Source organism: Cygnus atratus, chromosome 1, assembly GCF_013377495.2.
Source record: "Cygnus atratus isolate AKBS03 ecotype Queensland, Australia chromosome 1, CAtr_DNAZoo_HiC_assembly, whole genome shotgun sequence".
Lineage (NCBI taxonomy): Eukaryota > Metazoa > Chordata > Aves > Anseriformes > Anatidae > Cygnus > Cygnus atratus.
Genome location: NC_066362.1, coordinates 73,607,296 through 73,628,053, shown reverse-complemented (window position 1 = coordinate 73,628,053; position 20,758 = coordinate 73,607,296). Strand labels below are relative to the sequence as shown.

At 41.0% G+C, this 20,758-nt stretch overlaps 1 protein-coding gene across 11 annotated transcripts in view; it reads left to right on the top strand.

The window, feature by feature from the left end:
- Window positions 1-20,758, top strand: part of PRR5 (proline rich 5) — an 89,820-nt gene that overhangs the window by 41,900 nt on the left and 27,162 nt on the right. For all 11 annotated transcript variants that reach the window (XM_050712725.1, XM_035550980.2, XM_035550981.2 and 8 more), the window contains 4 exons: window positions 5,078-5,158; window positions 13,891-13,939; window positions 14,605-14,662; window positions 18,983-19,074. In XM_050712725.1, coding sequence (XP_050568682.1) covers window positions 5,078-5,158; window positions 13,891-13,939; window positions 14,605-14,662; window positions 18,983-19,074 — 280 coding nt within the window. The remainder of the gene's footprint in view (window positions 1-5,077; window positions 5,159-13,890; window positions 13,940-14,604; window positions 14,663-18,982; window positions 19,075-20,758) is intronic.

Sequence of the window (20,758 nt, the reverse complement as noted above, 5' to 3'; positions counted from 1 at the left end):
GCCACCTGCTGTTCTGTCTTAATTCTACAGGGCAAAAAAAAAAAAAAGCCCTTATCAAAATATTTTTGGTCCTTTTTTTTTCTTCTTCTCTCACTTCAGGATTGAAACACTGGCAGAATTGACACAACTCTGCCAAGGTCTGAAGTTTTTGTAGACTTTCATTTTCTACTTAAAACTGGTCTCAGCAGTTTCCTGATCTGGATTTCCAGTCCTAGACTCAGCCTACTTTGGGTATTCATCTCTCTTCCCTGAATACCCATGTCTGTGCCTCCTCCCAGGCTTCCTCCTGTTCCTCTGCTAGTTTCTCAAAATGTTTTCTTCTTGCGGATACCAGCCATCGTCTTTAGACCAAGAATGGCCCATGACATACATTTGTATGAAGAGGTGCCCACACAATGTGTCTTAGTGCACGGACACGTACCAGTTGAGGAACTGGCATATGCATTGATTCTGTGCTTTCAAGAAGTGCCATTGGAGGTCTTTTCCAACCTTTATGATTCTATGAGTGGTGCATTTTGTTTCAAATGTGCACTGCTCAGGTGCACAGAGCTTCCTAGTCCCCTTCTCCACCAGAAGGTACTGATGGGGGTCCTTGAGAAATTGGTCATTTCCTTAAACAAGAGAAAGTGTGGTGCTGCAGGAGTAGGAGATCACATTGGCATTTATGTAGAAAATGTGTCTCTTGGTACAATACAGCATACCAGAAACATTCATAACCCTGGACATAAAATTGTATGGTGTCTGGTCTTGACTGGAGATTGCAACCTTATTCAGTACTGAATATAGGCGGTCTGGGAAGAGACTTTTTTTTAGTCTCTTTTGGACTCTTTTTTTTTTTTGTCTTCTCTCTTCTGCTTTATTCTTGTGCATGATGTTGAGCACGCATTTATACGCACAGTAACTGCGGGGAAGGTGTTCATATCAGGGCGTGAGTGCACCCATTATTAACTTGCGTGTTGTAAAAGAGTTACAGAAGGGAGTTTGCAAAACATTTCCAATTTAGCTTGACTATTAAAATGTAAGTTTAATTACATTTAATTAAGCCTCAGTGGATGCTGGTTGCAGTCACAAGTGATCCACCCACCTCAAGCATCTTGCATGACTTTTTTGTGTAAGCAGCATCTCAGACTTTCTTTGCACCAAAAGGTTGTAGTGTTCCGACTAAACCCTTTTTAAACAATCACTCATTAGAGAAACCATAGCATTACTTTGATTTAAGCAAGGGTTGTTTGGGTTTTTGTTTCTTTTCATTAGCTTAAGTTTACTAAGAGGATTGAAGCTAGCTTTTTATTATACTGACACCAACTTACACTGCTGATAGCATACCTTTTATTCTGACTCCTCTTTGCTGCCTCCCAAGCAAGTGTTGAGATCACAGTGGCATGCCCACACTGCCTGCAGGCTGGGACATTCATCCTTGCACGAAAGCACTGCTGTCTGACATGGAAGGAATGGCAGGTGGTCAATGCAGCAGGGCCAAGACTTGTTTTTGTGGACAAGGCAGCCTTCCCTCACTACAAGGAACGTCCCAGGCAGATGAAAAGATCACCACTAGGATGTTTTAGGTAGGAGCAGTTCTACTACACAGGCAATAACTTAGATGCTTGCAGCCTGTCCCCTGTAGTTCTCATTAAAAAAATCCTGCTCTGCATTATTTCTTTGAGGAGTAATAGTGGACCTGCTAATCTGGAAAGAGAAAACCTCCCCCTTGTTTAGAAAGGAGTGCCAGAGAGAAAGCGAGAGAGCACACTGGCTTCTAAGAAAGATTTAGTCATTCTTCTCTGCAGAAGGATGGTGGGGAACATTGCAAAGTTCATTTCCCAATCAGAAGAGTGTATAAAGACTGCTTGTTTTATTCACTACGTTAATCATACTTCGCATATGACTCATAATGTTAAAATACCCAAGTCACTTCACTATATACCAGAGACATTTAGCTGCCGATTTTCAAATAACCAAAAAGAAATGTGGCTGTTTAAGCCAGCCAAAATAAGCTGGGTTAGACAATCAGTGTGTGTCTGTGCATGTAAGTACCTGAGGGAAAGTAGGACCACCGTGTGCAGGAGAGTGCTTAACACCTTGTCAAAGAGCAGAAGAGAGAAGAGGATAAGGATTCCTATTTTGATGTGCTTCTGCATTTCTCCACAGTGGGTCATATCCTTCACCTGCCACTTTTAATTTTGTTTTTCCACAGATGGATGCAGACGAGCTTTTCTGGCAGTGCTTCTCTTTGCTGTTGAGTGTTGTTGGGTCTGCAGTTCTAATCTGTCAGCGAATAGCATAGTTTTACCTGCCAGCCCCCTCCTCTGCTCCCAGCAAGCATTACAAGGGGTTGTCTAATTGGGGACCCGAGAAGGTTTAACATGAGTGCCTGCAATCTCCACGCACCCTCCACATCCCCCTCTAAGTGGGCAAATATCAAGCCTTGCTGTGATGCTGCAGTGATCTCTTGGACTTGCAGGATGCCGTTGAATCCATCTGGAAGGCCTACTGAGCTCTCCTACCAGCAGGAAGGAGAGACCTTATGAACTCACCTTTAGCTCTTCTTCACAAGACAGGCCAACCCCAAATCCTGGTACCTCCAGGCAAATCTGGTCCTGCTTTGCCTTCCAGGGCTCAGAAGCTGGTTGTTGCTCCACTGCATCAGATTCCAGCACAGCATGGGCAGGGGAAGATCAGCTGCAAAGTTCCAAAAAATACTGTTGCAGAGTCGTGGGTAAAACCAAAGCTCATGAAGGGTGTGTACAGTGTAGCTTTTGATTGCAGGAAGATCTTTTCATTGGATATCCTAGGGGTGAGATTCAAGTTTGTGGCCCCCAGACGTGCTTCCTGAGCACCCCTGGTTGCTGCTATTGCTCGCTCCTGCTGAGTACAGGCTGGGAGGTGAATGCAGAATGAGAGCTGCACAAGGATATGGATGGTGCGGAGCGAGAAGACTTCTCCCTGTATTTTTTCTGAGTAAGCCCGAAGGCGTAATCTCCTTTTCTCAGGTGCAAAATAGAGTAGGAAGAGCCACACCCCAAAATCCGTATTTTCCTTTTGTGGTCAGCAGGATTGTGAGGGAAGAAGAAAAAACAGTGAAAATGTGAAGAAGCTGTCCATTAACCACAGTGACGGCATGTAATATTGCTATTGATAATCACACTACTACTTCTTGCTTTTATTACACATTTCATAACTATATCTTAAAACACCCTTCAGTGATTGTCATCTTTATTTCACACATAGGCTAACTGAGGCAGACAGAAATGAAGTAACTTAAAATTACTGTCAGGGAGCATGATGGTTATTTCGATAAAACAGTTGTATTAGAAACCACGTGGCAGTACTATGAGCAGCAGAGTTAATAAAGGCTGCTTTCCTCTGTGCTAGCATCAGGAAGGTAAAGCATCTGTGTCCTTCCCTGTCAAGTAAAGGCTGAACTTACCCTTCAGTATGTTCTTGGCGGAGTCACTAGAAGATGGTCCTTCTTCCCTAGCTGAAACCTGGAAGACTGTAGTGTTTGAGGACTTTAGCTCCATGGTTAAATGTGGTAGAAATTGCCAAGCTGCTCCAAGAGTGGGGGAGTGAGAGTTAGCTGACAGACAGAGACTGCATGAGTCTCCTTTTCCTTTGGAATCCAAGATGAAATCTGCTGAGAAGCTGTAAAAGATAGCATTGGGTTGGAGAAAGGAAGGAGACTTCTACCTCCCTTCTGCTAATGCTAGAACAGATTTGGTCTCACCTTTTGTTGGCATTTCTTTACCTTTGTCCTCAGACCTAAGCTCAGTTTAGGCTGATGTGTCATTACGTTAATCGTGTCATGTGTGTTTCAGGAGTTTCAGAGCTTCATCTTGAAGCACTTACTCATTTCAGTAACCCTTTGTGGTGTGGTTTTGTTAAATTCATGGGATTAGCAAACATCCCCCCCTCCAAGCATGTGGGTTGCCCTATAAAACATACAACTCTTTGCAGGTTTTTGCCATTCATATCTTAGAATTTGTGAAGCAGGTGGACATCCGCCCCATGGATAGATGGTGTTGGGTATGTGACTTTCTGTTGAGCTAGAGGACTTTGTTGCCCTCAATCCTGTCTTCAGTTGTGGCTGATTGAAGGAGAAATCACCCACCACTAAGCAACATCTGCTTACAGAACAGTTACAAATAGCATTGAAAATGAAAAGGGAGCATTTCTGTAGGACAGATGGTTGGCCTGTGCCTAGCACATTGCTTCGTAAGGCTGTCTGCCTTAGAAACTCTAGACTTATGTTCTTTCAGTGCAGCCTTGATTTTTCTTTAGCTGAAGCAACATCATACATTTTTGAGAAATAAATAAAAGGTAATACGAAGCAGTCTTTGTAGCTAATAATGCTGTAAATTATAGCCCTTTTCTATTTATTGCTTCATTTTTGAAAATGAATAAGAGAGTGATTAAATTGCTTGAAATTCATAATTGTCTAGTGTTTCTGCCTTTTATATTTTTTCAAAGAACTAACCATTTTTGAGATTCCAGTAACCCTGTTCTAGTAAAGGGATATATTATTTGTGGATTAAAGTTCAGGTGCGGTGTCCAGACTTGACAAATGCTGATTTGCTGATAAAGAAATCAGGTAACCATAACTCAGACAAACAGATGCCAACAATGCCAGAAAGATCATCACAGATCTCACAGTGAAGGTGTTGATTGTCTCTGTGGTGAGCTCACAGAGACAAAAATATACTTAACGTACTAAATATATATACTTATATACTATATATATACTATATATAGTATATACCTATATACTATACTTATACTTAATGTGCTAAAAGTTATACTTAATTACCTAAAATATATGAACCTAATTTTTCTGAAATTACTGATTTCAGAGGTATAACTTTTGAAGTTGGAAAAAATAGATAAAAAAATTGTTTTCAACAATGTCATCTATTTTCTAGAGAACAATTCCCTTTAAGGCATCTGAGACTGAGCACCAGCAATCATCTGCTACTTTCAGAAATGTTCTGCAGTGTCTGGGAATATGTATTTGCCTTACTGTGGAATTGATATTCTTCTAAAATGTGATCTAGTGCTAATGACTCCTCCTGTCCTCTTTCAGTATCCACAATGGAGTAATTGCAGTGTTCCAGCGTAAGGGTCTCCCGGACCATGAACTTTACAACCTCAATGAAGGAGTCAGGTAAGAGACTCGGCTCTCCAGGAGGTGTTATTAGCTGGCACGCACAGTACAGTTTGCTAGCACATGCGCTTGAAACCTTCTACAGCAATATTGGGGGGAGGGAGGGGGGGGGTCCCAGTAGTGGTTTCAACCAGTACAGTCAGTCGGGGCTTGGTGAATAGATGTTGCTGCTGTGTCAACACCTTGCTCAGTAGAGTGAGATGGGTTCCTTCATCTACAGAAGAGAGATTGGATTATGAGGAGGGTGGATTATTTCAGAGTCTTTCTTGATGTGCTGGGTTGAAACTAGAGAAAGGAAAAGGTGGACCCTGTCCTGAACCTGTAGTAATGCAGCTCTGTACCACTACAATTATGCTGTCCTTTGCATTGGTGCTAAGCCTATCTCTGAGCTGCTTCCCTTGTGTGCATGAAGGATGTAAAGCTTCCAAGCACTCATTATGACAGGGCAAGGAAAGACATCATGCCTGGTAGTCCCTTACATCTAAGTTCTCCATGCAGACTGAATATGCTCTAGATGTTATAAAGCTGTCTTGTTAGCGCAATGTCCTAAGTAATGCAGATTAAGGTTCCTATTTCTTTCTCATGCTGTGCTGATACTGTTTGCAACAGACTAAATATAGACTAGTGAGGTATATAACAGGATTTTTTTAAAGAAAAATAAAGGTGGAAATTGTATCGTTTGAGTCACTTAAGTTTTAGTTACAAAGACAAGTTTACCAAGACCTAAGCACTGTAAATCCACATATCAGGTTACTATTACTTCACAGAATCGTCTAGGTTGGAAGAGACCTCCAAGATCACCTAGTCCGACCTCTGTCCTAACACTAACAAGACCTCCACTAAACCATATCACTAAGGGCTACATCTAAACGTCTTTTAAAGACCTCCAGGGATGGTGACTCAACCACTTCCCTGGGCAGTCCATTCCAATGCCTAACAACCCTTTCAGTAAAGAAGTTCTTCCTAATATCCAACCTAAACCTCCCCTGGTGCAACTTTAGCCCATTCCCCTTCGTCCTGTCACCAGGCACGTGGGAGAATAGACCAACCCCCACCTCTCTACAGCCTCCTTTAAGGTACCTATAGAGAGTGATGAGGTCGCCCCTGAGCCTCCTCTTCTCCAGGCTAAACAACCCCAGCTCCCTCAGCCGCTCCTCTTAAGACTTGTTCTCCAGACCCCACACCAGCTTCGTTGCATTTCTCTGGACTCTCTCGAGCACCTCCATGTTCTTCTTGTAGCAAGGGGCCCAAAACTGAACGCAGTACTCGAGGTGCGGCCTCACCAGAGCCGAGTACAGGGGGACAATCACTTCCCTAGTCCTGCTGGCCACACTGCTTCTTATACAAGCCAGGATGCTGTAGGCCTTCTTGGCCACCTGAGCACACTGCTGGCTCATATTCAGCTGACTATCAACCAGTACTCCCAGGTCCTTCTCTACCTGTCAGTTTTCCAACCACTCATCTCCCAGCCTGTAGCACTGCTTGGGGTTGTTGTGCCCCAGGTGCAGGACCTGGCAGTTGGCCTTGTTGAACTTCATAACAGTTGACCTCAGCCCATCGGTCCAGCCTATCCAGATCCTCCTGCAGAGCCTTCCTTCCCTCGAGCAGATCGACACACGCACCTAACTTGGTGTCATCTGCAAACTTACTGAGGGTGCACTCGATCCCCTCATCCAGATCATCAATAAAGATATTAAAGAGAACTGGCCCCAGTACTAAGCCCTGGGGGACTCCACTAGTGACCAGCCTCCAACTGGATTTGACTCCATTCACCACAACTCTTTGGGCCTGGCTATCCAGCCAGTTTTTAACCCAACGAAGCGTACACCAGTCCAAGCCATGAGCAGCCAGTTTCTTGAGGAGAATGTTGTGGGAAACGGTGTCCAAAGCCTTACTGAAGTCAAGGTAGATCGCATCCACAGCCTTCCCCTCATCCACCAAGCGCGTCACTTGGTCATAGAAGGAGATCAGGTTCGTCAAGCAGGACCTGCCTTTCATAAACCCATGCTGACTGGGCCTGATCGCCTGCTTGCCCTGCAAGTGCCGCGTGACGACATTCAAGATAATCTGCTCCATGAGCTTTCCTGGCACTGAGGTCAAACTGACAGGCCTATAGTTCCCTGGGTCTACCCTCCGGCCCTTCTTGTAGATGGGCATCACATTTGCTAGCTGCCAGTCGATTGGGACCTCTCCTGATAGCCAGGACTGGTGATAAATGATGGAAAGCGGCTCGGCCAGCTCTTCCGCCAGTTCTCTCAGTACCCTCGGGTGGATCCCATCCGGCCCCATCGACTTGCGTACATCCAAGTGCTGTAGCAGGTCTCCAACCATTTCTTCGTGGATAGTGAGGGCCACATCCTGTTCCCCATCCCCTTCCACCAGCTCAGGGCACTGGGTATCCAGAGAACTACTTGTTGTAGTATTGATTATTACTTACTGTACCCTGTCTCACTGACAGGGCAAGGTAGCAGAGCTCCTTTTAGAAACTTGTCCCAATGCTTTCAAGAATAGATGATGGGAAACAAGCTGCATTTATAGAAGACAGACAGCTTATTGTATTCCCTGGCTGTCTTCAGATAAATCCTCAGCAATTCCCCTTCCCTTAATACTTATTCCTGCTCTATCTGGGCACCAGAGAGTGACAACATCCACAGAATATCCAGAAAATGCTTGTCCAGTCTGGTTCCATTAGTTGTGGGAATGTCTTCAGAGAAGTCTAGACAAATTACATTTGGCCAGTGATCTCTCTCTTTTTCCCTCTCTGTCTTTTTGAAATTAAAATAAATTTACTCTCCAGTTATTTCTTATATCTCTGGGGAGAAAATGACATACAAAGAATAGCTTTTCTAGGATGTCTGTCAGTTAGCGTGATACATCAATCATTTTGAGTTAGTTATTGGAGTAATGGTTGATCATTATTACTGTAAGTGCAGTTAGGATTCTCTAGCTTTATCTGAATGACAAAGAATGGTAGTTCTGGGCTGAGATTTCCTGGACCAATGCACTTGCCTCAGGATGGTTGTTTGCTGGTGAGGAACAGAAAAAGAAATTATATGCTGATGTGACAGAGAGAAATACAATCTTGTATGGACCAATAAACAGAAGTTAGATAGATGTTTGGTGAATTGTGTCCAGATTTTGCTTTCATTCACCTGGGTGTAAGCAATGCACAATGACGATGCTTGCTAATATAGCTGCATTGAATTTATTGCAACATCTGAAGCAGCAGAACAGGCAAGCTACCTACAAACTGTTTTGTTGTTGTTGTTGTTTTTCCCCCCATTTTTTGATGGGTTTTGCTGCCTCATGATAGGCCCATTTCTTCTTGTTGGTGTAAAAGTAATGCTTCTGTATTGTCATCTCCACTGATCATTTGGTTTTACTTTGCTTTGGAGTGAATAATGCCTGGTGGCTCACACCTGAGCGGATGAACAAAATATTGTGAAATCTAGACCAAGCTGCTGTCATAAATAAGGCATCAGCAGCATAACTCACGGTGTGCGCGAGCACGTGGTGGGATGCAGCATGGCTTTTGAGGCTGGTTCTCGTTGCTGTGTCCTTGCAATTTGTTATTTGTTCCTGTGAGCACAGCAAAGCCTGGCCCATGGAGTTTCAGGTCCAGGAAATGTATAAATCTGCCCTTATGGTTTGGGAGGGAAGAGCAGGAGAAGGGGTGACTCAAAGGAACCCCAGTCTAGAGGTTGTTCCCTCCTACCTCCTACTTGGCCTGAACGTACTTCTAAGTAATTGCCAAAATCCATCCTTCCTCTCAGTGACTAGTTGGACTTTTTGTGAAGCTTCTCGGTGTGCAGTTCATTCATACAAAAAAAAAAAAAAAAAAAAAAAAAAGATGAGAAAACTGCAAATGGGCTAAGAGGGCAGAAAGCTCTGTCTCTAGAGGAAAGCATGGCAGCGATATTTTTTCAGCCTGTTTGTGCACACGTCCAGCCATGGCCTCCTTCCAAAAGCTGCACTCCTGCTGCGTGCTTCATTTTACTGCTGACCACAGTCATTAACTTTGTGGGGCCTCCTGACTACTTGCAACTGAAGTCCTTTCTCCTCGCATAAATTCAGCTCAAACCATAGCTAAGAAATTACTGATTTCACACATACCAAAAATATCTGGGTTACTACTATTGATATTTCATTCAAAATACTTTCTTTGGGTTAATATTATTATTTAATGCAAAAATATCTGATTCATAAATATGACGTTAGAACTGGGACAAGTCTATATTTGCCTTAATATTGTTCTAGATGCACTCTCCCTACAAGTACAGAAATAAAAAGGAACAAATAGCCATTGAATGCAGAATTTGCATATGGAAGTGTTCAGGTAAATGGCTAGTATCAGTAGCTTTTTTCGACATTTACAGAATGGTAAAGAAGTTACTTTGTTTTAGCACTTTAATTAGAACAGACTTGGGGATACTTTCGTAATTAAACCTTGGATGTCCAAGTTGACTCACAAGCTAAATGTTAATATTTGAACGATTACTTTACACCTGCGATGTTTGCACACCTTTATTTTGCTTCAGAAATGGCACATACATTCAACAACTGTATGGCATACACATGGGCAAACATACTCATATATGGCTTTCTCCTCTGAATATGCATCTAGAGGCTTTGTATGCTGATTATTTATGCACTGATCATTTAAGAAAATGTCAGTGGATGCAAATCTGTACCATTTACTTCTGCTCTGCCATTTACTTTATTCATTTACACCAATGCCTTTTGACACCATTCTTGCGTACTTGCTCTGGCATTAGGAAGTGGCTTTGAATATGGAGTTATGTACAGCTCAGGAGCCCTGTTACCAGAAGAATTGGCATGTGATTTCAGTCTCTTTCAGAAACTGGTGAGGGGTCTGGAGAACAAGTCTTAAGAGGAGCGGCTGAGGGAGCTGGGGTTGTTCAGCCTGGAGAAGAGGAGGCTCAGGGGCGACCTCATCGCTCTCTATAGGTACCTTAAAGGAGGCTGTAGAGAGGTGGGGATTGGTCTATTCTCCCACGTGCCTGGTGACTTGACGAGGGGGAATGGGCTAAAGTTGCACCAGGGGAGGTTTAGGTTGGATATGAGGAAGAACTTCTTTACTGAAAGGGTTGTTAGGCATTGGAATGGACTGCCCAGGGAGGTGGTTGAGTCACCATCCCTGGAGGTCTTTAAAAGACGTTTAGATGTAGCCCTTAGTGATATGGTTTAGTGGAGGTCTTGTTAGTGTTAGGACAGAGGTTGGACTAGATGATCTTGGAATTCTCTTCCAACCTAGATGATTCCGTGATTCTGTGAAATAACTGTAATACCTGAATAACTCTGCTAAAGCTAACGAAGATACTCCATACTCCAAATACCAGAAAAAACACTGTGGAAAATGCAGTCTCATCAGTGTATGTCCTGTACGTTACTTCTTGTGAACCCTTACTAGGTAATTTAATAGGGAATTGATTCAAAGGTTAGAAAATAAATATCTCTATGTATATACGTCCTGCTTAGTACTTCTCTTAGTGTATGTGTGTGAATATATATTGGGGATGACTGTGTGTTTTCCTTTATTTCATGCACCATGTCATTTCGAAGTATTTATTTACACCACTTGTAAGTCAAGGAAGAAAAAGAAGGTAGGGAAACAGAGGAAGCAGGATGTCCTGTATTAAGGCTAATACATATTTATAGTTGCCTTTTTTCTTTCTGAGTTTCAGGATACTGGTTTGATGCAAACAAAACACATTTTACTGGCATTTCCTCTTTTGTAGCAAGAGGTCAAGCTCAGTAAAATCACGTCTGTCCTTTTGCTTCGTAATCTAATAGCTATTAAAGTTAAAATCAGGTAGTATACGCTGTGTTAGACTTTCCATTCTGATTAACATTTCAAGAGCTAATTTCAAAACAAACTGAAGCAGCAGCAACGGGAAGATACAAAAAAAGACAGGAGCTATTTTAGTGTATTTTATGTACATTTTTACTGTCATAGTAGTTTATGAAGTCATTAAATAGGCAATAAAGACCTAATATCAATGATACACAAGTGTCATAAGGCTGCAAAATGACTGTCAGCAAAATCAGATGCACTTAAAATTAGATCTTCTATTTGATCAGGGTTCTCTTTTAGGTTTAATCAGATTTTTACCTGGATTCAAAAAAAAAAAAAAAAAAAAAGCAATGTTTTGGATCCAGTTTTGTTGTGGAACTCTTTTAAATGAATATGATACATCAGTGCTCTGATGTGGCCTGAGGGCCTCACTATTTCACTAGAAATTAATTAGGCAGCATGAAGCATCTGTATTATTAGGGATTCAAAGAGCAAGATGCATTAATTGTGCTGTAAGTCCTTCTTCCACCCTGTAAACAGAGATGCTAATGTATCTATGCTGCTGCTTGGTGTGATTCAGTCCAGTGTATATAATTAAATACGAGCTGGTTGTTTGGTTCATTCAGAGCTGACAAATGGAAATATGTGGTGGGATTTTGTTTTATCAGAGGGCTAGTTATCAGATAAGTAGAACATCATTTTGTATTTCCTGCCCTAAATGCCAGAATTGTCAGTAGAACCTAAGATACAGAAAATGAAGGTATTTGCAAATCACCTTTAAAGACTATGAGGAATCCAGGACTAGACTTCTAAGAGCCACTAGCTTAAGGAGAGGGCAGAAAATTAAGCAAAACCTGTCAGCATGAAATATCTGTTTTTGTTGTGTGTGTTTGTTGTTGTGTTGTTTTTTTTTAAACAGCAGCACAAAGAGATATCTGGGAATAAATTGTCTCTAGCATAGAAAAATTCAAAATCGCAACTTTAGTTACTTTAACCAAAAAATAGTTAAAGCAACATGTTCCATGTTCAAAGCAAGAAAAAACTTCCATCGCTTGTGATCCAGAAAAAAAATCACGTGACTTCAACAGTAAATTACTATTCTGAGTAAGCATGGCATGATTTGGCTATAGCATCCTTTTTTCTCATTGAAGTAAGGGCTCATGAACGCTCTTAATGTTTTAAGACAATTTTTGTGGAGGGGGGTTAAACCCTGCCAAGGGATTGTCAAGGGGTATAGTTGAGGATGAAGTCTCGGGACCCTGCAAGGGTTGTCCTCTCCCATATGTTGTAACAGCATGCTGTGGGGTCTAGCCATATAATGGCCCACCAGTGAAAGACCTATGGCTAAAGCCTTGAGCTGGCTTTGATAATGTTTGTCCGTCGACTGTTTGTCTCAATCAGGCTTGTAGCTGAAGAGGTTTTTGATGCTGAGGAGCTTCTGAACTTTCCTTCTGTTTACTTTCTATTTCATTTATGCCTAGAGTGTTTCCACAGGGTGCTATGAGGTCTTTGTGGACGTGTTCTTAAGGATAAATAAATAAGATATTGTATTTTGGCCCCCTAAGGTTGACCTGCTCTTCCTTTCCCTGAACTTTCAGAAGATCTCAAGAGACTGTGTTGAATCCTGTGGTGTTACAAACAGCAGACTCCAACTCCTGCAGATTTTTTCGTGGAGCATAGGGATATGTTGGAATTTTTAAACCAGATGTGTATTTGGTTACTAGTTAAAATACTTTATTTAATTAGTTATTTGTTTGTTAAAGACATAACCCAAAAGGATGGATGATAACAAGCTACCAAATAGTAATTTACATAACTACACAAGTGATCAAAACATTGAGTTCTCTAGCTGAAGCAGGTCTTTAGATTTTAAGAATAATTTTACCTCATTTCTTATGGTACCTGAGGTGATCACAAAGGGACAGGTTTCCATAAGATGTCAAGGCCAGATTGACAAGAGTTTAGAAAGTCCAGTTGGAGCAAGATTTTTATATGGTCTGAGCTCTCACTTATGCATTTAATTAGTGACCTGAGTTCAAAGAAATACTAAACATCTAGCATGCGATATGTGAGACTTAAACAACATACAACTCTTAAGCGGTGTAGTAACTTTTGTCTGGATACAAACCTTGGGTTTATGGGTCTGAATGAATGCAGTCTCTGAATTTGAGGATTGTTCATGGGAAATTTTTTTTGGATGTGAGTTTGAATTGCTCTGTGAAATGAGTTTGTAGGTTTTAGTGTAGAGGCATCATGAAATGCAGAGCTGAACTATTGAATTTATACCTGCTTTTTCACTGAAACCACACAAAACTTCATCTGTTGTGGGTCCTGACTTGTAAGATCATGGCCTCTTTCAATGAAAACAGGCCAAGTTTCATGCCTGAAACAAAACCCAGAGTATAAACCTGTCTAAGGTTTCTCCCTAAAATGTTTTGTCACGGCTCTTTTTTGAGAGTTACACAGAACAGAGATGGTTTGGCTATGAACACACCTCAGCCAAATCACATGCCTGTTTGTTGGCTCAGCCACACTGATAGACACAGAGTGCCAAGACTTCTCACACATTTGCAATGCCAGACACTAGTCAAACCCTGGCACAGAAGGAGAACAGCTCGAGCATTTTTAAAAGAGTTAGATGTAGGATCGAATGCATCCTCTTTGTCAAATCTCTATTTCTTTTCATATGTATTCATGCAATGAACCATCTAGAAGCACAGCAGGTATTTTTCACCACATAGAAATGCTGGTTGAGAGTCTTAGTATTGTTGGCCCCGTTTGTTTTATTTTTAGTTAGGCATTATTGACAGGCTGTGTGCTCATGTGAAAATATTTTGCTATTAGTAACTTCCCCTTTTAGCACAGCTGTTACAATTTGTTGATTACAGAGGTCCTTTTCTTATTCTTTTTGATACAGGCAATTATTGAAAACAGAACTGGGATCCTTTTTCACTGAATATTTACAGGTAGGCATGTGTTTTCTTTCATTTAAGATAAGAATATATTTTTAAGTGTTACTGAGCAAAATCTTCAACTCTAAATGCTGATCTGGAGCCCCTTGAAACCATTCAGAGATTTTCATTGAATTCTCTATGTTCTGTCATTTATGGGATAATGAGATTTGGATTTTATATACATGTAGTTGGATAATGAAGCCCTAGCTTATGAAATAGACTTGTGTAGTCAGTGTATTTTTGTATGACATTGCTGTCTTCCAGTGGACTTCAGACATTCGCTTATCACTTAAAGTTCCTGAGTAAACCAACTAATTTCATTGTAGTATGGTTCCTAGGAAAGACATTTAGTTGTAAGTACGCACTGTCTATTGAGGCAGTATTCTTCTCGAAGACAGAGTACAGGCTGTGTGGGTCACCATTTGAAGTCTGAGAAGCACTTTGCACTGCGCAGAGTAGGTGCTGCATCCTGAAAACAGTACGTGATTACAGCATCATTTGAAAAGTGTCCCAAGTGATTTAAGCAAGTTGGACATAAGGCAGGATAAGTCCTTCAGTGATTGATCATTAAAATGAAACCTCTTCTACTGTCAAAAGTTAAGAAAGAACAAAATGTGAAATATGATGGCTAGAGGGAAGTATAGAATCGAGTAAAGGTAGTCTATTTTTATTTTCAGAATCAGCTGCTCACAAAAGGCATGGTGATCCTAAGGGACAAGATCCGGTTTTATGAAGGTAACTTGGATTTTAGTATGGCTATCTATGTCTGTCACAGGAGTTTTAGCAAATGCGTTCTGAAGGCAGTGCAATTTTTCCTGCAAACTTCCCTTGACTATGGGTTAGCTGGTATCAGTTCATTCCTGCAGTCCGTTGTTCTGTCATGCCTTGGTGTTCCTATTTGCTTTCATTAGGGAGAAGTGATTGACTAGAGCAGTAAAGGAATAAATACCTCCAGCATGGGCACTTCCTTCTTCCATTACAGTCTGGTCAATATTAAGGAAAAGTAGAAAAATAGAGTGAGGTGTCTTAATAAACAAAAATCTAAGCACTGAGATCAGAGTTGAAGCGTCTGGCTAAGTGCAGAAAAATGTTGTAGGTTGTTTTAAGAGGTGTTCTGGATTCATGCTTACATAAATGAGGTCAGACACTGTCTCTTTTTTTTAGCGTCTAGGCTCCATTTGTCTGTCTTCACCTTCCGTAGGTGTCTCCTTATGGAAGTAAACAAGGAAATTTCTTTTATGCTTGAAACAGTGAAGTTCACGTTTAAAACAAAGAAATGCAGAGGCAGGAAATGAAGTTGTGTGAACCAATTTCTACTTCTTTCTCATTTCCATCTATGCAAATCTGGTGAAAAGAGTAGAATTACTCCAAGCCGATAAAATTATATCATTAATCACTGAATATACGTTTGTGGGTCCATTCATTCCCCTCCCTGTCAGCGTAAGCACTGCAAAAAAAACTAAGCCGGAGCAGTTTTTGAATGAGTCTATGTGAAAGCAGAAACAAAAGTACCTTCCCAAAGTGCTAGGGCCAGTGCCTGGGTGGGATTATAGCAGGGGCTAATGTGTTCTGCATGGTCAACCTCTAACCAGTTTCCTTTGATGATCACCCATCACTTAACATCCTATGCTACTGTGCAGCATTTAGATGTGCTATTAAATATGCTATTTTGTCCTAGACATGGACATACACCATCAGAAAGTGACATGATTTCAGAATATTTCCAAGGATTATTGAATATGTAAATTGTCCGAAGATCTTTGGGGAGTCTTTTTAAAGAAATGTGGCTTTCCTTGGGCAGAGCTGCAGTCATACCACTTTGACTAAGTATATTGTTTTAGCAGTAGCCTGAAGACAACAGTTTCCATTAGTTTCGGCTATCTGTAAATCTTAAATGTGACCTGTCATTACTGGCAGCACAGTTGATGGTGCTACAGGACCCAGCTTTTCTGATGAAAAGAACAGTTCTGAACACAGCAAAAGGACAACAAACTTCATGTTAAAGTACCCAAAATCTTCTAAGTGGAACACAGAGTTCCTCAATTATATGAAATAACAGCTTGGAGAGCACAAGTGGAGCTGTAAGGCTTTCAAGGCCTTCATAGGTGCTTTGTAAATCACAATGAAAGTTGTTTTTTTTAAGTATCAAATTGAAAAATTAGATGCAGAGAACTACCAAAGTCCAATCCCTTGTTCTTCTGGTTTTACTAGCTTGAAAAATAAAAATAGTATAACTGATGTTTGAGATTAAAGCTGAGAAAAAATACTGAAATGTAAGACCACTAAGTGGCTTTCAAATATAGGAGCATGTTTATCAAATACAAAATTTCAGCAAGCTGTGAAGTTTTGTTTTGTTTCTTTTTGGTTAGGTGGTTGGTTTTGTTTGTTTGGTTGGTTGGTTATTTTGTCATTTTGAATTGGTGTATCATTTCATGATTTCTCTTTAAAATATGGTCAAGAAATGCTGGTAAGGTGAGGATTAAATTGATCAGTTGAACACTTGGAAAAAACATGGAAATGTTAACTCAGTAAAACTCCAAGTTATGGGAAGGTAGCTGTAGTTTATGAATCTGTTTCATGGATGTGAGTTTCCAGGGCTGGAATCTGGATTTCCAGGCAGCAACACCATAGAGTCCATCCTGTGGGTGGTGGCCCCATGTCTCCCAAAACCCCTGCCACAAAGCTGGGAGCCTGGAAGTTATGGGAACTCCCGTTCTGAGCAGGTCTCCTCTCCTGGGTCTGCAGCAGCAGGGGTCCTGCTCTCAAATGTCAGGTTGTCCTGCATCTAATGGTTTGGGTTTCCCTATCCATTTGGTGTTTTTGAGGAGAACAAAGATAATTTCAGGCCACACTATAGAGTGTTTTTGTTCTGCAGGAAGTTTTGATAAGTTTAGCTTTTGTTATGAAACAATCAATTATGTTTTATTCTTATATTTCCTTAAGAAGTTTCAATTAACTTTCAGAAGAACTGTGAAAAGTACTATGTGCATTTGCATGTCATAGAAAACTGACAATATCATGCTTCATTTAAATGAGCACTGAGAGTAGCATAGCTTCCTTGAATATAGCAAATAAGTAAGTGTAGGGATCTTTGCCTGACAGTAAAACAAGCAGATTCTTGAAAGGACAGGGAAGTCACATTCCTTGGTGTGAAAGATGCTAATTGTCAACACACTGCAGGAGTTCTTCCACAGTCCACAGTTAAAGGCCTGCTTGGGGAAAGACAGTTACCTGCAGCCTTTCTGAGCTGCTGCACAGAAATCTATCACTTTACAAAACAAACTGCCAACAAGATGAAAGGAATGTGCTACACCAAGGGCATGTTTATCACAACAGGATATTTTCATTCGATGCAATTCTAGGAGCAAAATTTGAAAAGGGCTGAAAGTCTAAATCTTCAGCACCCACATTTGGAACCAAATTTTTAAGGGCTTAGTTTTCATTCAGCCTTAACTTGAAGACAACTAATTTATTTTACTATTTTTAGAAATCTGCTCTTAAGGAGTAGCTGGAGTTCTCCTTTGTGACAAGGTTTTCTTTCTTTAAAATATTTACAGTATATGGAAGCTATTATGCAATGGTTTGTGTTATTATCACCACTGCTACAACTGCTAGGAAAAAGACAAATTCATTGAAAATGAGAACAACCTTTTCAGTCTTGTGCATGAGCATGGTGTAGGACAAAGAGAATCCCTGTCTGATGCTGCAAAAATGAAGGCCTTGGAAGGGTTCAAAGCCAGCAGCTGCAGTATAGCATGGCGATCCAGATTTGTCACTGAAAGAACTTCAAGTCATCAACCCAGGAATAATTCAGGAGTTGCAGATGGCCAGAGCTGGTGCTGTTTGTCATGCACTTAAAAATGCAGTGAGATGAAGTGACCGATAATAAAGATTGGCACTTGGCTAACTTTGAGTGTAGATGTTTTCATGCAAACTTTGGGATGTGTGCACAATTCTGGGCAGGATGTTGCATGGCTGAAGCCTTAAGTAATGCTATAATATAAGTATTAATGGTATCTGATTCTGACACCAATTATTGATGGATTGCTATCGAATTTGCTTCCTGATAAGTCATACTATCTTACATGTATGACTGTGAGGTATGCAGATATTTATCTCCTTAATACTTGCTGGTGGATATACAACTGTCCCCGTTTCACAGATGAGGGGCGCAGGGATGCTAAAGAGCTTGCCCAAGGTCACGCAGACCACTTGGGGGAACAGAGATTTGAATCCAGCATTCAACTGTTGAGCCAGACTTCCTCTCCCATAGCTCTCAGCTCCTGCTTTTGCCTCCGTGTTTTGTAAAATTTTCTGTGAGGAACTCAGTGTCCAGCCTGGTTGTGCAAACTATCCGGAGCTTCTCTGATCTCTGCTGTGGAGTCTTCCACATAGCTGCAGCTGCAAAGGGATTGGAGAAGGCTGCAGGGAGCTCACGTCATGGCAGGTTTTGACTACATCCTTTGAAAGCTATAGGAAAAAGGAGAGCCTGCCAGTACCACTTTCTGTTTTCCATAGGTCTTGGATGTGATTGTTTATGTAAGTGGAGATCCAGGGAAGCCAAGGGATTAATCTGAGATGGTGCTTTGTAGAGGCATCTCCACAGAGGAAGGCTTGCTTTGCTGCCTTGTGGCTTGGAGGGCAGAGGGGAACATGGTGGGTGAGATTTTTCTACAAGAATGCTTTCACATTGAATCTGCTGTGTCCTCCTTCTACTGCTGTTCCCTGCAGTCTTGTCCAGTAGATACTACTGCAAGAAGAGGAGATGGTAACCTGGGATATCCTTTGTTCCTCACAGGGTTTTTCTGAGTAAGCTTTAACATCAAAGTCTCTGAGTTTACTGAGAACATTAGATGTGTCATCTGAAAAGACACGAATACTGAATGATTTGATACGCTGAAAGGAATACTAATTCCATGCTACTAAAAGTATCTCGTAAATGATTCATCTTTGTGTAGAGCTAGCAGATTCATATCATTTCCTGTGCTTTTTAAGTCTTTGCAGTTAGATGATTACAACCAAACCAGTTCACTAGTTTGTTTCGTGTTTTTGCAGGGCAGAAACTACTGGATACCTTAGCTGAAACCTGGGATTTTTTCTTCAGTGATGTCCTGCCAATGCTCCAGGCTATTTTCTATCCTGTGCAGGTGAAAAATTACTCTGTTACTATAGAATCTTGAAAAACTAGAAAAAGCAACCTTACTGGTTCATCACCAGATTGATGCAATCCTTAACTCTCTGTCTCCTTGGGCCAACCTCCCATTACAGCTGTTCTGTATAGTCATGCAAATAAGTTACTTAGGCAAACAAGGGTTTGAAGTGTTTGAGTGAAAAAGATGAAGGGGAACTTTGAAGACAAGAGCAGAGTGCAGGAAAGATGGTTGGTCCTTATGTCAGCTCACACTAGAAGTCTGCAAAGGTTATGAAAAATAAACTGAAATATGCGCACAGTGAAGTAAGTGGAGCTGTGTTGACTTCTATGTACGTATTTCCTCCTCAGCCATATGAATGTCTGTGAAGTATCTTCATTTTTGTGGAGTTGTATTTCTGAGGTCAAGTTCTGTACTACTCAGAGTAGACACCAGTAGTCAGTAGAATTAGACCAGTTGACATGAGCACAGAATTTGACTCCAGTAGTTTTAAATCCACAACAGATAGGCACTTGATCCGATTTGGATGAAGGCTCAAACTTCTAACTTGATGGTCACAAAAGTGTTATCACCGAAGTCCCAAGGAAATCTGTCCCAGATAGGTATAAGTGACCTCCAGGAGTTGCTCCTAGATGCCTACAGATTTCAGTGGGATTTTGTTGCCTGAACGTATTTGGAGAAGTGTCGAAAACTTTCTCTCATTTGTCCAAGTGGACTTTATGCGTAAAATGATTGTCCAGATGTTATTGATACTACCATTGTTATCTATAGTTAATTGCAGGCATCAAATCTGAATTCAGTGGAAAAGCTCTAACTTCCCCCAGATTTTGATTCTGAAAGAGAAGAGCTCTGAAAACATGCAGGGCTAGATCACCCATTGACTTATGTCTGGCCAGTAGAAAGTTTAAAATGGTAAAAAGAAGACTGTATTAAAAACCTATTGTAACACCATGTGAGATTTTTCGAAGTGCCACATAATCTAAATCCAAAGTGTTTAGGAACCTAGGGATATAGGTAAGCTTTCAACATGATTTTCAAAAGTGCTTAACTAAATTAGAACTCGTTTAGATGTTTTTGAAAATTGCACCAAGTACCTCTTTCCACTGTTGTATTCATGAGACATTTCGAAGTAATATAGCAATGCAAGTCTCCTCATTTTTCAAGTGGAAATAATTGTTTGAATTTTCAAAGGAGCCTGAAGGGGGTAAGAGCCCCAAGTCTCAGGTAGTTTCTAGTAGATCTAAGTGTCTGATGTTCTAAGGTTACTTCCAAAAACACGGCTGGTGCTTATGTGCTCTTGGAAAATCTATTCATTAGCAAATTAAGCAGATCTGGGGGATGCCTTTACTTTGGTATAAATAATTATACAAAGTGAAAAGGAATAAGCATGGGGAGGGGTCAGGTGTCTTTATTTCCAAACTAAGATAAGTCAGTATTAGTTGAATACTAGACTTTTCAGAAGCGTTGTTTGGCTGGCAGCACTCAGAACTGTAGGAAAGAATATGTATGTACAGCCACATATATCTGACAAAAAAGCCCTGATCCCAGCATTTGGAGGAGTTTTACAACTCCTTATCAGGCATAAGGAAAGTGCTGTTAATCTCTGCAGGCAGAGCTAGCATCACATTCTTCAGAAAAGATTTTTTTTATATGAGGTGTGATTCTTGTACAGCAAAAAGTT